At 65.7% G+C, this 13,787-nt stretch overlaps 1 protein-coding gene across 1 annotated transcript; it reads right to left on the bottom strand.

The window, feature by feature from the left end:
* Window positions 1-132: 132 nt before the first annotated feature.
* LOC113616827 (calcium/calmodulin-dependent protein kinase type II subunit beta-like) lies at window positions 133-13,672 on the bottom strand (the record flags this gene model as incomplete). The annotated part of the gene is made up of 10 exons (XM_027100186.1): window positions 133-862; window positions 1,204-1,317; window positions 2,715-2,763; window positions 4,327-4,371; window positions 5,778-5,849; window positions 6,013-6,050; window positions 11,211-11,285; window positions 12,208-12,250; window positions 13,007-13,090; window positions 13,550-13,672. Coding segments are annotated over 10 exons (732 nt in total), but the record flags the coding sequence as incomplete, so codon positions are not given.
* Window positions 13,673-13,787: the final 115 nt, after the last annotated feature.

The raw sequence follows: 13,787 nt of genomic DNA, 5'->3' as shown, positions 1-13,787 counted from the left end.
TGGAGGGGGACACGAGGGGACATGGGGGATGGAGGGGGACAGAGGGGTGGAGAAGGGACGTGGCAGTGGAGCGTGACAGAGAGGGGTGTGGGGCACAGGGGGAAGCTTCAGGAACGTTCAGCCAGCTGCACCTGTCTGACCAGGTCGGTGGGGGGACGTGGAAAGCTGCTGCGGGCGGAGGGTGCCCTCCATTGAAGGGCAGCCTGGCCCAGGAAGGGACAGAGGAGACAGCCCAGTGCAGGACAGGCCCTCGGTCAGCGCCCGACAGGTGAGGAAGGGGTGAGTGAGTGAAGGATGAGCAGAACGTCCGGCCCCTCTGTGGAGAACCCAGTTCTGCAGGGAGGCCGGGCCCTTTCTTCTCCCCTTAAACTCCCAGGCCTGTGGTTGTGAGGATTTCTATAACAGCTCCTTGTGCCTGGGCTCCCCGAGGCTCCCCGGGGCCCACACAGAGTCAGCGTGACTGGCAAGGGCACGGCCCAGGGCCCGAGGGGCAGGGCACATGGGTGGGCGGCCTCAGAGGGGCCCTGCCGGCTGCCCTGGGCCTGGGAGACCCTCTGGGGGAGAGGCCTGGGGCCCCGGACAGCAGTGCGGGGAGCAGTGTGGGAGGTGAGGGTCGGGGAACCGGGCTGGGGGGTAGTTAGCGCGTGTGCCCCCCGACGGCCAGCCAGACCACACAGTTAGCCAGGCCTCGGCAGCCCGGCCTGGGAGCAGCTGAGGCCGTGCACGGCAGGACGCAGGAGCCGCTGGGCAGCAGAAGCAGCAGGCCTGGGGCACTACTTACATGGGGTGGGCGGGGGGCCCTCGGCTTCCGGGGTCCCCGAGCCCCTCCTCACGGAGCTCAGGATGTCACAGATTCTGGGGGCTGGGTGGACAGGAGGCAGACATATGAGGAGGCTGCCGGGCGAGGCTGGGGGAGAGGAAGCAGGGCCCCTGCTCTCTGCCGCCCTGGGGCCTGTCTCAGCATCAAGGAGCCCTGGCCCTGACACCCGAGCAGAATGGTGGACCGGGTGGCCCCCAGGCCAGTGGGGAAGGCCCGCACGGAGGGGGGCTTGAGGGGCAGAGGCCCTGGGGAGCCTCAGAGGGGGGCTGTCGGGGGCAAGCTGGTGCCCAAGCTTGGCCAGCCCTTGGCTCTCAAGTGCCCCCTCAGAGGAGCTGCAGGCCCTTCAGGGAGACCCCCACAGCAGCAGGGGCCCGGCTACTTACATGGGGTGGGCAGGGGGCTTATGGGAGCCGGAGGCGGGCAGGGCGGGGGGCCCTCGCCTTCTGGGGTCCCCGAGCCCCTCCTCACGGAGCTCAAGATGTCAGGGACCCTGGGGGCTGAGCGGACAGACGAGATGTGAACACGCAGGTGAGGACACGCAGGAGAGGAGGGGGAGTGCAGGAGAAGGAGAGGGGCTAAGCTGGAGAACCACGCGGTGGGGTCCAGGGCTCCTGGAGCACCATCACCCCCGCGCGCCCAGGGCTGTGCGATCACAGCAGGTATGTGAGGCAGACACAGGACCACGTGCAGGGCTGGACACGGGGCCTTCGAAGGCCGGCCTCCAGGTGGGAAGGTTGTGTGCCAAGGCCAGCAGAGGCCAGGCCTGGGCCCACCGAGGCTTCTCCGCATCTGACGGATGACACAGCTGAGGTGAGAGGCTCCCGGGGCCCCTGTGCCTGCCCTGCCCTGCCCCGCGAGGCCCCTCGGGCATCTGCCCACCCTCCCCCAGCCAGACAAGGGGTTGGGACGAGGCTGGCCAGGCTGGCCCGCTCCCCTGTGCTCCTGCAGGCTCGGGCTGCCTCAGGCCCCCAGCCTGCTGAGGCAGCGACAGAACCACAGGACAGGGCCTGGGAGAGGTCTGCAGACCTCCATGCTCCATGCTGATGGTTCGGGGCCTGCAGTCTGGAGAAAACACGTGAACGCCCACCCTCCCTGCATCCAGAGGCCAAAGCCTTATGCTCGCTTCCACTCTGGGGCAGGGAGGGTACTCAGGACAGGGTCACTGCATCCCCCCTAAACTGGCTGAGTGGCCACTGTCCAGCCCAGGGGCAGCCCTGAGGGCACCCAGCGCTCAACTACAAGCGCGTGGCCAAGAGGGTCAGGCGGGCCCTCCACGTGGGGACGGGCGGCCTGGTCTGAGTGGAGGGGGGACCAGATCCCCTCCCTGGGGGCAGCTGAGGAAGCCGAGGGTGGAAGAGGGGGCCCTGGGTGAGTACACGGCGCCCGGCACCCTGGGGCCCTTGTGGGGCACAGACGGAGCACGGCCCAGCTCGGCCTGGGAGCCCTGAGAGTGGGTGGGAGCTCGAGTCTCTGCAGCCCACCCCCCAATCCCACAACAAGCCCAGGAAACGCCCCTTGCTGCCCGTCTCCGAATCGACTGCCAGCCGGGCAGGCACAGGTTTAAGGACCTTTGAGAGAAGAAACAGCAAATTCAACCGTGGGAGCTGGGCGCACAGCCCCCAGAGCAATCTGGGGGCCCGTGCAGAGAACCGGCCCAGCCAGGGCAGCGGCTTCCTCGCTGCTCAGGGAGCCCGGGCCTGTCAGGCTCTGCTTGGATGCTATTCCGGAGACTGCCCGGCGCCGGTCTGTACCCAGGCTCAGGTGGGACTGCAGCCCTGAGCAGGGTCAGCCCTTGGGCACACGCCTGCACCACAGGCCTCGGCCTTTCTCCATCCCAGCTCCCCACCCGCCAGTGGCCCGCCCCGCTGCCCCCGCAGGCGGGGAGCTAGGGTACCTTTTGTGTCTTCGTCCTCTATGGTGGTGTGGGTGCTGTCAGACGACTCCTGGGGAGACACGGGGAGACAACGGGTCAGGACGTGGCCTGAACCCCAGAAACCCACAGGCAGCGCTGGAGCTTCACACCAGCCCCAGGGGTCACCTGTCCCCAGGCTGGGCCGCCATGTCCCCAACAGCTGAGGACCCCAACTTCCCCTTCTCCCCACAAGGCACACCCAGTGGAAAGACTCCGTGTGCTCAGATGACTCATCCACAAGAGAGGAAAACAAGCTTTTTGGAATTCCAAGATTCCGAGTGGAGCAGAAAATCACCCAGAGCCCGTGCATTTTGGCAGACAAGGCGGAAGCTTCCAGTATCTGCTCCGGAGCCCTGGCCTGGCCCAGACAGACTGCAGCAGCGACCACACCTCCTCCCCAGGCCCAGACCGTCCAGCCAGGCCTGGCCTTACCTCTCGGGTGGCCTTAAGGGCAGAGAGGGGGCCCCAGCACCTCCTACCTCACTCCTGGCTTACTGCCCTTCAGATATAAAACCAGGTGCCAGCCACCTGTCACCGGGTCCCCAGAAGGCCTGCCTGCTCCTCAGAAGGAACATCTTAACAGGGTCCCCAAGGGACCCCCCCGCCCCCTCCAGCCCCCTCACAGGACACACTGCTTTGGGCCCTGGCCCAGGAATGCGGGTGTCTACAGGTTGTAGGATCAGGGCTCACACCACAGCCCCAGAAGCCTCACTCCAGACACAGCGTCCTAGGAACACCCATCCCTGGCCCCGAGTCACAGAGGACACCCGGGCTCTTCCTAGCACCTTGAGCCTGGGGGCCGGCCCACAGCCAGTTGCCCAAGGCCCCCTGGTCCTGGCCCATGGCTGGGGTGTGTGGGGACCCTTTGAGGATCCCAGGCCCAGGTGGAAGTCCGTTTCTGGAAACACAGCGTGGCCGCCCACCCATCCCTCCCCCCACCCCAGAGAGCCAGCCCCTTCCCTGGCCCCGGGGTGAAGATGCCGATGGGATGGGAGCTGATGCCAGAGCAGAGAGGAGGGGCAGGAGGAGGGGGCAGCTCAGCGGGCAGCACCGGGCGCAGCGGGCAGAGGCGACGAGCAACGGGTGAGGTCGGGGAGTCTGTGCTGCTCCCCTCTCCCCCGCCCCACACTCGGGGGCACGCCGGGCAGCCCACGCCGGCCCTTCTCCCCCGGAGCACGCAGCCCTGGCCGCGCATCACAGAGGACACCCAGGCTCTTCCTGGCGCCCTGAGCCTCTGAAATGGGCCCTGCATTCAGCTGCTCCTGGCTAGGCTGGACCTGGCCATCGCCAAGGCAGGATGGAGAGGGTCTGAGAAGTGGACCCTGCTCAGGACATGAGGAAGCCCAGGCTCCTGTGTCCACCGTGGACTTGGTACAACCATGCCTCCAAAAAGGGCCGCACCTGGGGCCTTTCCCCAAAAGGGAGCAGCCCGCGGACCTGGGGGGCTCTGTCCTGCCTTGGGAGGGGTCCCTGCACAGTTGTCTTGGCACAAATGCTTCCCCGGGGTCAACATCCCAGAGCTTCCCCAGGGCCAGGGGGTCTGCCTACTGCCTGAGCAGACACTCCCAAGAGGGCGGTGAGGAACGCGCAGTACCTTGATCCCGTCCACTGGGTTATGAATGACGGTGGTTTGAGGTTCCTACAGAAGAAGGAAGCACAGAGGAAGGAAAGAGGGAAGTGAGAAGAGTAGGAGAGTGGAGGCCCCCCAGAGGAGAGGAGAGGAGAGGAGAGGGTGGCAGCTCAGCAGGGCGGCAGATGGCCAGCGGGGAGCAGAGCAGCTGGAGAGAAACCTGGGACGATGTAGATGGAACAAGCAGACCTGCCGGGACCTCGCCGGCGCCTGCGACGGGAGGGCGATGGAGAGCGTGCGCCTGAGGGCGGTGGCGAGAAGCCACACGCTGGGTGCCCTGCCTCGGGCGCGCCGCCTCCTCTCTTTGCAGCCGGGCCCTCTGCCTCGGCATGGGCGGGGCACAGTTTGAAGATGTCATGGGGGTGGGGTGGCACATGGGATGGATGGGGTCCGAGACGGGGCTGGCTGCGAGGCCGGCACGTGGGACCCTCCCCTCCTGGACCAAGGCCGCCCTCCCACTCGCTGGATGGCCATTCGGCAAACCCAGCCTCTCCACGGGCGGTCCAGGGCTCACACCCAGAAGCACGGCCTGGGGCCCGCGGGGACACCAAGTGTGCTTTCAGCAAACTCAGAACCTGTGGACCAGCAAACCCCAGCCTCTCGGGATGGCCTGCTCTACACGAGACACCACAGGCGCACAGCATACTGGGCAGGAGGGCTGGTGCCCGCTGGCCACAACCCTGCACCACCAGCTCCATCCCCTGGACAGGACCCTCCAGGCAGCCACAGGCCCGCACAGCCATAGAAGTGTACCTCCCCACACCTGCCTCGGGGCCTGCAGGACACAGACTCTGATGGGAAATGCCATGGCTGCTGCTGCCCTAGACCCGACAGCTGCTGCTGGGCCATCACCAGGGAAACCACCAAGGGGTCTCTGACTCCCTCCAGATCACCGGGCTCTGAAGCTAAGGTCAGGCCCACCCATTCTTCCCGGGGAGAAACCAAAGGCTCCCACCTCCCAAACAGCACACCCCTGCAGCACCCAGGAGAGGGGTTGGCGGGGGAGTCCCCACTGCCTAACCTGTCCTCACCCCCGACCCCCGGGCCACTCTCCCTGCAGAGCCTGCCTGGGCCCATCAACGGGGGTTCAGCCCATTGCGAGCAGAGAGGCCGAGCAAGGTTGGTGCCCTGGATCCTGGCTCTCAGCCTCACCGGCTCCCTGACGGGCTCTCACTGCTGACCCACAAGTCAGCAGGGGCCTGTCCGCTGCACCCAGAGCGGCTCTCCAGCACGGCCTGAACTGGAGTCCACCCTCACTCCCACACCCGAGCGGCGGTGGGGCTGGAAGGGCTAAGTGTCATCTGTCAGAGACAGGCTGGCACACACCCCAGCTTTACCCCAGGCCTCCCGACAGGTGGCTAGCACACAGCCGGGGTACAGGAGGGCCGAGAAGCGGGGGACGAGGGGTTCAGTACCAGGGCAGCTGGAGGAAGCGTCCCCTTGGGGCTGGTGGCAGCTGCACTGTTTTTGGTGCTATTCGTCTGGGGCTGCAGAGAGAGGAAGAGAAGCCATTAGGGAGAGAATGAGGGGGTCATGCCCCTTCCTTGGGAGGGGAGGAGGCCCAGAGGGAGCTTCAGGGATTGGGCAAAGCTGTAGGCTCGAGATGGGGGCGGGGGGCCCAGACCCCCCAGGGCCAAGCCAGCGCCTCACCTTGACTCCGTCTGCTTTCTTGTTGAGTAAACTCTTGGCTGCTGCATTGGAGGAAACAGACGTGATGAGTGAGGGGCCCGGGTCCCAGGACAGCCCACTCCCTCGGCGTGAGGCAGCCTCGGGGGCCTGCGAGGAGCCTGGGCTCCCCAAGATTGAGCGAGCAGGCGACCCAAGGTCCCAAGGCAGAGGTAGCTTCTGCGCCCAGCTAGGGACAGAGCGGGCCTGTGCCCTGTGCCGAGCAGGGCCGCCCTGGGGAAGGCCTGGCCAGCGCTGCCCGAGGACCCTCGTCCCCGGGACAGGGCCTTCCCCCCGGCCATCCGCCATGACCTGGGAGGACACCAAGGTTTCTCCTCCCACCTGTGACCAGCGGCTTCCGGGAGGGCAGCATGCAGGTTCCCCGAAAAGGAAGGCAGGGCTCTGCCCCTCACCCGAGATGGGAACACAGGGCAGGACAGCAGGTTGGAGTGGTAGGCACCCCCATGTCCTCAGGCAGGGGTGGGTGGGCTGCCGCTGGCCACCCACAAAGGGAGGGGCTTGCCCCAACCCCAGGTGCCTGCTCTCAGCCTCCTGGCCCCCCTCCCCTGGCAGACAGGACTCGGAGCTCTCGTCCCACGGCCAGGCCTCAGGCCACGCCTCTCAGCTCAGAGCCCCGGGGGGGCAGCCTCACTCTCCCTCTTAAACCACCCCGCAGCCCGAGCCTTGGGGCCACCGCTCGGCCTTGCTCTGGCAGCACTGACTGGGCCAACTCGGGCCTCTGTGCCCACCCACCAAGGACCTTAAGCTCTGAGTGACATCAACAGGATGACACACCTGGGGGAGGGTCCGAAGAGCCACCTGCATCCCAGGTTCCCACCACCCCTCAGAAGCCCAGGCCCAGCAGACGGCCCGTCTCATCCCAGCCTTCCCCGCACCCCCGGGGAGGAGGTCGGGGGCGGCTCTGTCTCTGCCTCTCTGTGAGCCAGCTTCAGGGGCCCTGACCTGCCACACCCCACAGGCCCTTAGCCCCCCAGCATCTGCACCCTCTGCAGAGGTTAGTTTTAATTACAGAACTCGAAAAAAAAAAAAAAGAAAACAAAGGAAGTCAGCTTACCTTACGGAAAAGGAAAGGTGAGAAGGGGAGGAGAGGGAGTGAGGAAGAAAGAAGAGAGAGAAAACAAGGTTTGTGGACGTTCAGGCAGGGAGTGCAAGTCTGCAGCCCAGGGCTCAGCGGCTCCTGCCTCACCCGCCCTGCCCACGCTCACACCAAGCAGTGCCCCAGGACAGCCGGTGCGGGTTAGAGAAGCAGCCCTGGGGTCGGATGCCGGAGGGTGGGGTCCCTCGCCTTGGAAGGAAGGTGGCACAGTCCCCACCACCGGCTCCAAAAGCTCTGGCTGGCCAGCCCTGAAGGGGAGGCCGCCTGCCCAGAGGGAGGAGGGTGGCCCCCAGCAGGCCTGTGCGGGGTGGGGGGGGGGGGAACCTTTCCTGCTGGGAACATCCCTGGAGGCCGTTGACTCGGCCGGCACATCAGAAAGACCCAGAGAGATGCAGCGATTCTCAAAGTGTGGTCCCCCTGGACCCCACCCCCGCCCCCGCCAGCAACGTCAGCATCTCATTGCCTGGGCTGCCCCAGACCTCCTGAGGCAGAAACTCGGGGGTGGGCTCGGCATCAGTTTAACTGTTCATCTGCTCTGGGGGATCCTGCTTCAGTTCGAGAACCACTGGTCAAGGTCCCCAGTGCAGCGACCAGGCCACTGGGCCACCCCCTGCTGATTGCCTTACCCTGTCCAGGTGGCCATCGCCGCCCTCCGGGCTTTGCTTTGGCACACAGGTGGCTGCCCCCAGCCAGAGGGCCCCACGGGGTTATCGGAGACCTGCTACACTGGGCGCAGCCTCAGTTCCCAGCCTTCCTCCCCAACGGACCCATCAATTCCCTCAAGTTTCCCTCCCAGGATCCACGGGCCAAAGTTTAACGAGAAACCTGACTCCTGGCCCAACCCTGTCGCCCGGTGGGCTTCACCCCGTGAGAAGCATCACAGTACCCCAGCGAGTGACGGGACCACAGGTCATCCCTTTCCTCGTCCCCCAGTTCATCCTCGCAAGGGCGAGGCCTCACCTGGTGAGGCCGGACTCCGCGGGCATCCAGGACCAGAAATGCCACCTGCTCAGGGCCACAACCCACTTCCCACTGCGGGGACTGTGAAAACCTCCCAAGTGGCAGCTACGTCCGCATGCCTGTAACTCACCACGGAGGAACAATCGAGCCCTGCAGACATGGGAACTCCCGGGCCTCCAGGGCCTGCAGCCTCACTCCTGAGCAGCATGGCCCTAGCCTCCCTACTGACCCCGAAGTGGGGGTCGTGCTGTGGTCACAGAGCCCAGGGACCCTGTCTATGCTGGCCGACCAGCTGGCTGGACACAGCTGGAGGAAAGTGGGGTCCAGCCTGTCTTGAAGGCACTCGTCGTGAGAGCTGAGCAGACGAGCAAGCTGACCCCCGCCCCCAATTTAAGGTGAGCAGTCTGGGGAGAGTCACCTCCCAGTGCCACACAACCTTGGCCAGCGGCATTCCCGGCCAGCTGAGTTAGGGCCAGTGCATGCCAGTGCTGGTCTGAGAAGTCCGGTCAGGGCCAGCCCAGTGCCCTGGTGGGGGCAGAGTCAGCTCTGCCTGGTCTTCCCCTTGGGCAGGAAAGGGGGGCCCCTGGGTCAGACCCTGGGACAGTCCTGGGTCTTAAGAGGGTTCCCTTCAGTCCCTGATTCTATCAAAACCCACATTCCAGACCGTGCTACACGGGACGGTACCAGTTCCACTCCCTACCAAGCCACCCCTCAGGGGACTCAGTCCGCCACCACGGCCCAGGCTCCAGGATGCCCTGCAGCAGACACCTGTCCTTGTAATCGATTCCCAAATGCTCCTCCTTGCGAACCCCTGTAACCTACACCTGCGTGTCTGGGTACAGGGTGTCTGGACACACAGCTGCCGTCTTCCTGAGCTCAGCTCCTGGCCGCCGCGTTTCCTGGAAATTCACATCTCTGTCTGAGAATTATTCCAGAATCCTGTTGACTCCTGTCTACGCTAGCGGTCAAAGGCATAGGGAGTTTCCTCTGTGTTTCCTCAAGTCGAATTCAAGTCGAATTCATTACTACACAGCAGGAGCCAAGGTGGACCAACCAGGCGCCCTAGACCCCCGGAGACAAGCAGAGACCCTCTGCCCCACCCCGGCCCGGGTCCTTGGGGCCAGGCCATCATTGCCACCCCAGCAGTTTGCCTGAGTCTCCTCTTGGTGAAGGCCAAGTGGGACTGACCAGGCCGCCTTGATGAACTGCAAGAGATCTACAAAGACACCCGGCCTTCCGCTGGCCGAGGGCACTACGTCACCCCAGAGGCCGTCATCCACAGAGAAGCAATGGCCTTGGGACTGAGCCCCCTGCCTGCCGTGTCTGCTGGGTCCAACGCACTGGCTGAGGTGGGCTGACCTAGCGGGGATGGGGGCTCAACCCACAGGTCCCAGCCTTTACCTCGTCCCCTAGCTCATCACTCAGGGACAGCCATGCTGGGCTCTGTCCACATGCACGGACCATCCCCAGGACGGAGCAGCCCTGGGCGCCGGGGGCAGAGCCGCACATGCTCGCGGCCTCATGCACAGACGCTCCACATCCCCTTGCAGGCAGCGGGCATTGCAGGTGGGAGCCCCGGGCAGAGAGCGGCTCAGAGGCGCCTGCCTCGCTCACCGCTGCCCCACCCCCGGCTTCACCAGGAGCCCCTAGTCTCACTGTCCTGTGTCCCACTGCCCCTCCCTCCCTTTCAGGTGCTCCGGAAAGGCCCAGAAAATGAAGCTGACTCAGGACGACCCCGGGGGCCTGCCTGCTGGACCCGTCACCGGGCTCACGGGAGGAGCACAGGCCCTCCTGCTGAGGACAGCCCTGCCCTGAAAGCCCCAGGAGGCAGCAGCCGGGGTCCTCTGGGTGGGCAGGCGGGCCTGCACACTCTGTGGGGTCATGGGGTAAGAGCTGGGCTGGATGTGCAGTAAAGAAAGGGCCCGGGGGCTTCCCTGGTGGCGCAGTGGCTGGGAGTCCGCCTGCCGATGCAGGGGACACGGGTTCGTGCCCCGGTCTGGGAAGATCCCACATGCCGCGGAGCGGCTGGGCCCGTGAGCCATGGCCGCTGAGCCTGCGCATCTGGAGCCTGTGCTCCGCAATGGGAGAGGCCACAGCAGTGAGAGCCCCGCGTATCCCCCACCAAAAAAAAAAAGAAAAAAGAAAGGGCCTGGGCCTGGGAGGGGCTGGGCGTCTGCCCTGTCCCAGCCGACACTCGAGGCACCGGCAGGAAATGCCGGGCTTCTTCTAGGCCCCTCAGCTGCAGCTGGCTCTGCCCGCCCTACACTTGTGCCACCCTCAGCTCAGGCTGGGGCCATGGGCCCACTAGGAAGTCTTGGGGTCTACTAGCCTCATGTGATGAGGCCAAGGTCACAGTTGCATGGGCCTTCTGGGAGGTCTGCCCCTCACAGACTGGGGCACAGGTTAGCAGAATGAGCCTCTCCCCTCACAGGGTGGGGACGAGGTAATGGGGGCCTCGTAGAAAGAAACCAAGAGGAGGCCTTCAGAGTCATTCTCTGGGTGGCCGAGGGCCCCGTCTTGGGGCTCACGGGGCAGATGTGCGTGTTTGGGACTCAGCACAGACCACCGGCTCCGTGCGAGCAGCCGGAAGCACAGGGCAGGGCCCTGGGTGCGTGTGCAGGACAGGTCGGGGGTGGCCAGGGTGGCCAGTGGGCTCTCACGGGGCAGGGTCTCTGCCCACGCCCTTCTCCCCAGGGCCCCCACTCGGGATTTAAACTCCCAGCAGCAGCCCCGAGGCTTCCTGGGGTTGGTGTCAAGGTCATTCTGAGCGGGGGTCATGATGGACAAGCGGGGAGTGAGACTGAGACAGCAAAGGGCTCTGACCAGAGGGGTCTCCTGACCCCCAGACTCAGGAACCAGGACTGGGGAATTCGGTCAAAGGCATGGAGGGCAACTCGGCTCAGGGGTCAGCTAGCCTGGCCCCTCCTGAAATAGGTGGGGTCTGAGGCCGCTGGGACAGTTGGGGCTGCCTCCCTGCCCACGGGGGCTCTGTGGGCGTGTCCACGGCGGGAGCAGGGGCTCCCGGGGCCTCTGGGGAGGCTCTCAAGGCCCAGCCGGCGGCTGCGTGCAGCGAAGGGACCTGCATGCCGACAGGCGGGACATCTACCTTGTTCCACCAGCCCCATGGTGGTGCCGGAGGCCGCGGTGGACATTGTGGCTGGAGCGGTGGTCTGTCTGCCCACTGTTAGCACCGGGTTAGAGACGAGGGGAGGGGCAGACACAGACGAGGGGTGGGCGAGGTGAGGGAAGAGAAGAGACAAAGGAAGCAGAAGAAGATTAGAGTCAAAGTTTAGGTGACGGATGGTTCCAGAATCCCTTCACAGGAGCGTAAAAACAAGATGGAGACCGACGGACACTGGAAAAGCGTTTGCCTCCTTTCTCCTTGGAAAACCCCAGCGGGGCCTTCCGGGTGCCGGGCTGGGCGTGCGGACAGGACACGTCCTGTTAGTACTGGTGTGACGGCATGCCCCCCCGCCCGGCAGCACAGCACCACAGCAAAAGTAACAGGATGGGGCGTGTGCTGATGCAAACGGACAACGAGGACGGACCACAAACGCACCCGCACCAGCATCGCGGGCCACAGACAAGCCACAGGAGCGCCGGGGGCAGCGGCCCTCCTCGGGTGACACTGTCCCCGCTGGGCCTGCCTGGGCCCATGGCCTCAGGGTCGCCGACAGCCCCCCAGAGCGGCCGCACACCCCCAGCCCTGCCCACCCTCGGCGCCCGGGTGGGCGGCCGCCAGCCAGAGCATCGGAGCCTCCTCTAGCCGCCCCCCAACCCACACACAGAACGGGTGCTCAGAGGATTCAGGACAACAACGAGGCCACAGAGGTGCCGACCAACGCCTGCACAGACACACGGAGCTGCAGCCCGGCCGGCGGGCAGCTCAGACACAGACCCAACACTCAGGGACGGGCCCTCGCGGGGCCCGGCCGTAGCCCAGGCCTCCTCTGTGGCCCGAGGGTCTCAGAGGGCGGAAGGTCGGGCCGGGCCAGCAGCAGAGGAGGGGACAGTGGGGTGAGGACACGGCAGGCAGCTGGTGGCGGGTCGTTCCCCAGCCTTCCTGCCGTAGGCCTGCTCCTCCTGGAGAAGGCTCTACTCACCTGAGAAATTCCGCGTGGCCAGCATGGTGGTGAGGATCGCGCCCTGGGGAGAGACACACGGCTGAGGCCAGGCGGAGACCCCCGCCCGCACCTCGAGTCACGGCCTCGCAGAGAGGCAGCTGCACCCAGACATGCCACCCACGTCCAGCATTAAAACAGGGACGCACCCCAGGTCCTAAACTGCCCACTGAGCCCAGCTCTTAAAGGCGTCAAGACCCCCCGGGGCTGCAGCTGGGGGTCTGCCTCTCCCCACGCCACCTCCTCTCCCTGACAGGCACGTGCACGCCAGCCGCCAGGCCTGGACACTCACTCTCAGCACAGAGCAGCCTGTCGGGAGGGCGGGCCTGGCTCCCAACGGCCTCCCTGCCCAGGGCCCCCCTCCCTCCCTCCCGCCCTCCCCCTGCCCACGCAAGCAGCAGAGCTCAGCTGATCTCCTGACCAAACCTGCCCCAGGTCAGAAGCTTCTCAGCCTTCTCCCGCTCAGAGAGTATGACCGACCACAGGGCGCCTTTCCCCCCAGGGAGCCCCAGGAATGCCTCATGGGCGGCGTGGGCGGCTGAGGAGGGACCAGCTGTGCACCTGGGGGCCAGGCTCACGTCTGGGCACCTCTGGTGTTGTTGCCATGGGGGGGCTAGTCTGGGACGGCACTGACGAGCAGCCCATCCTAGGTGACTGGGACCCCCACAGGCCTGCCCGAGCCCCTCCAGCTGCTCCCAGGGCAGGGCCCTCGGCCCCTCTGGGTGGGTGAGCACGCGTGCCTGGCGTGGCACCCTGGCCCTCACTGGGGTCGGCATCTCACCTTGAGCTTCCGCCGGGCATTGAACTTTTTCAGGCACTCCACGGTCTCCTGCCTGTGCATCATGGAGGCCACAGTGGAGCGTTGCTGTGGGGAGGGGGGAGGGAGGAGGGGGTCACACGCTGCAAGGAGCCCTGAGGGGCATCAGCTCTGTCCCCAAGGCGGGGCTCTAAAGAGGGGGCTCGGGGCAAGGCTCAGGGCAGCAGCACCCCCAGGGCCCTTGTGACAAGAGCTGCCGGCCGCCCATTGCAGCCAGAGGCCACCTGTCCCCACTGCTTCCCTAACCCCCCAGCCCGTCACCCCTCATGGCCCGTCCGCCCCCCTACCTGTCCCTCACACGCCTCACTACTCTATCCCCTCACGCCCTGGACTGGGCCTCCTCTTCCCACGGAGCTCCTTAGTCTCCCAGGGACTAAGGTCTTTAAACCCGCCAGCCTCAAAGCCACAGGGCACGCAGCCCCCGGGAAACCAGGGGACCCACCGGATGCGAGGAGAGCGCGCCAGGGTCAACGCGCCAGGGGGTGGTCCGAGGCTGGGGCGACTTACGCAGACCCACGGGTGCTTCAGCGCCTCGTGCGCCGTGATGCGCTTGGCAGGGTTGATGGTCAACATCTGGTTGATGAGGTTTTTGGCTTCAGGAGTGACCGTGTCCCACTCCGGGGATGGGAACTACGAAGGGAAGCCACGCACAAGGGAGCCTAAAGCCCCCTTCCCAGGCAGAAGACGGAATTCTCCAAGGGGGGGCCTCATCTGGAAACGGGTGGCGTCACCCCGCTCCCTGCCT

This window comes from Aethalodelphis obliquidens, unplaced genomic scaffold (genome assembly GCF_003676395.1).
Source record: "Aethalodelphis obliquidens isolate GAN/ISIS:26980383/991018 unplaced genomic scaffold, ASM367639v1 scaffold586, whole genome shotgun sequence".
Classification (NCBI taxonomy): Eukaryota; Metazoa; Chordata; class Mammalia; order Artiodactyla; family Delphinidae; genus Aethalodelphis; species Aethalodelphis obliquidens.
This window is presented reverse-complemented; position numbering and strand designations above follow the sequence as displayed.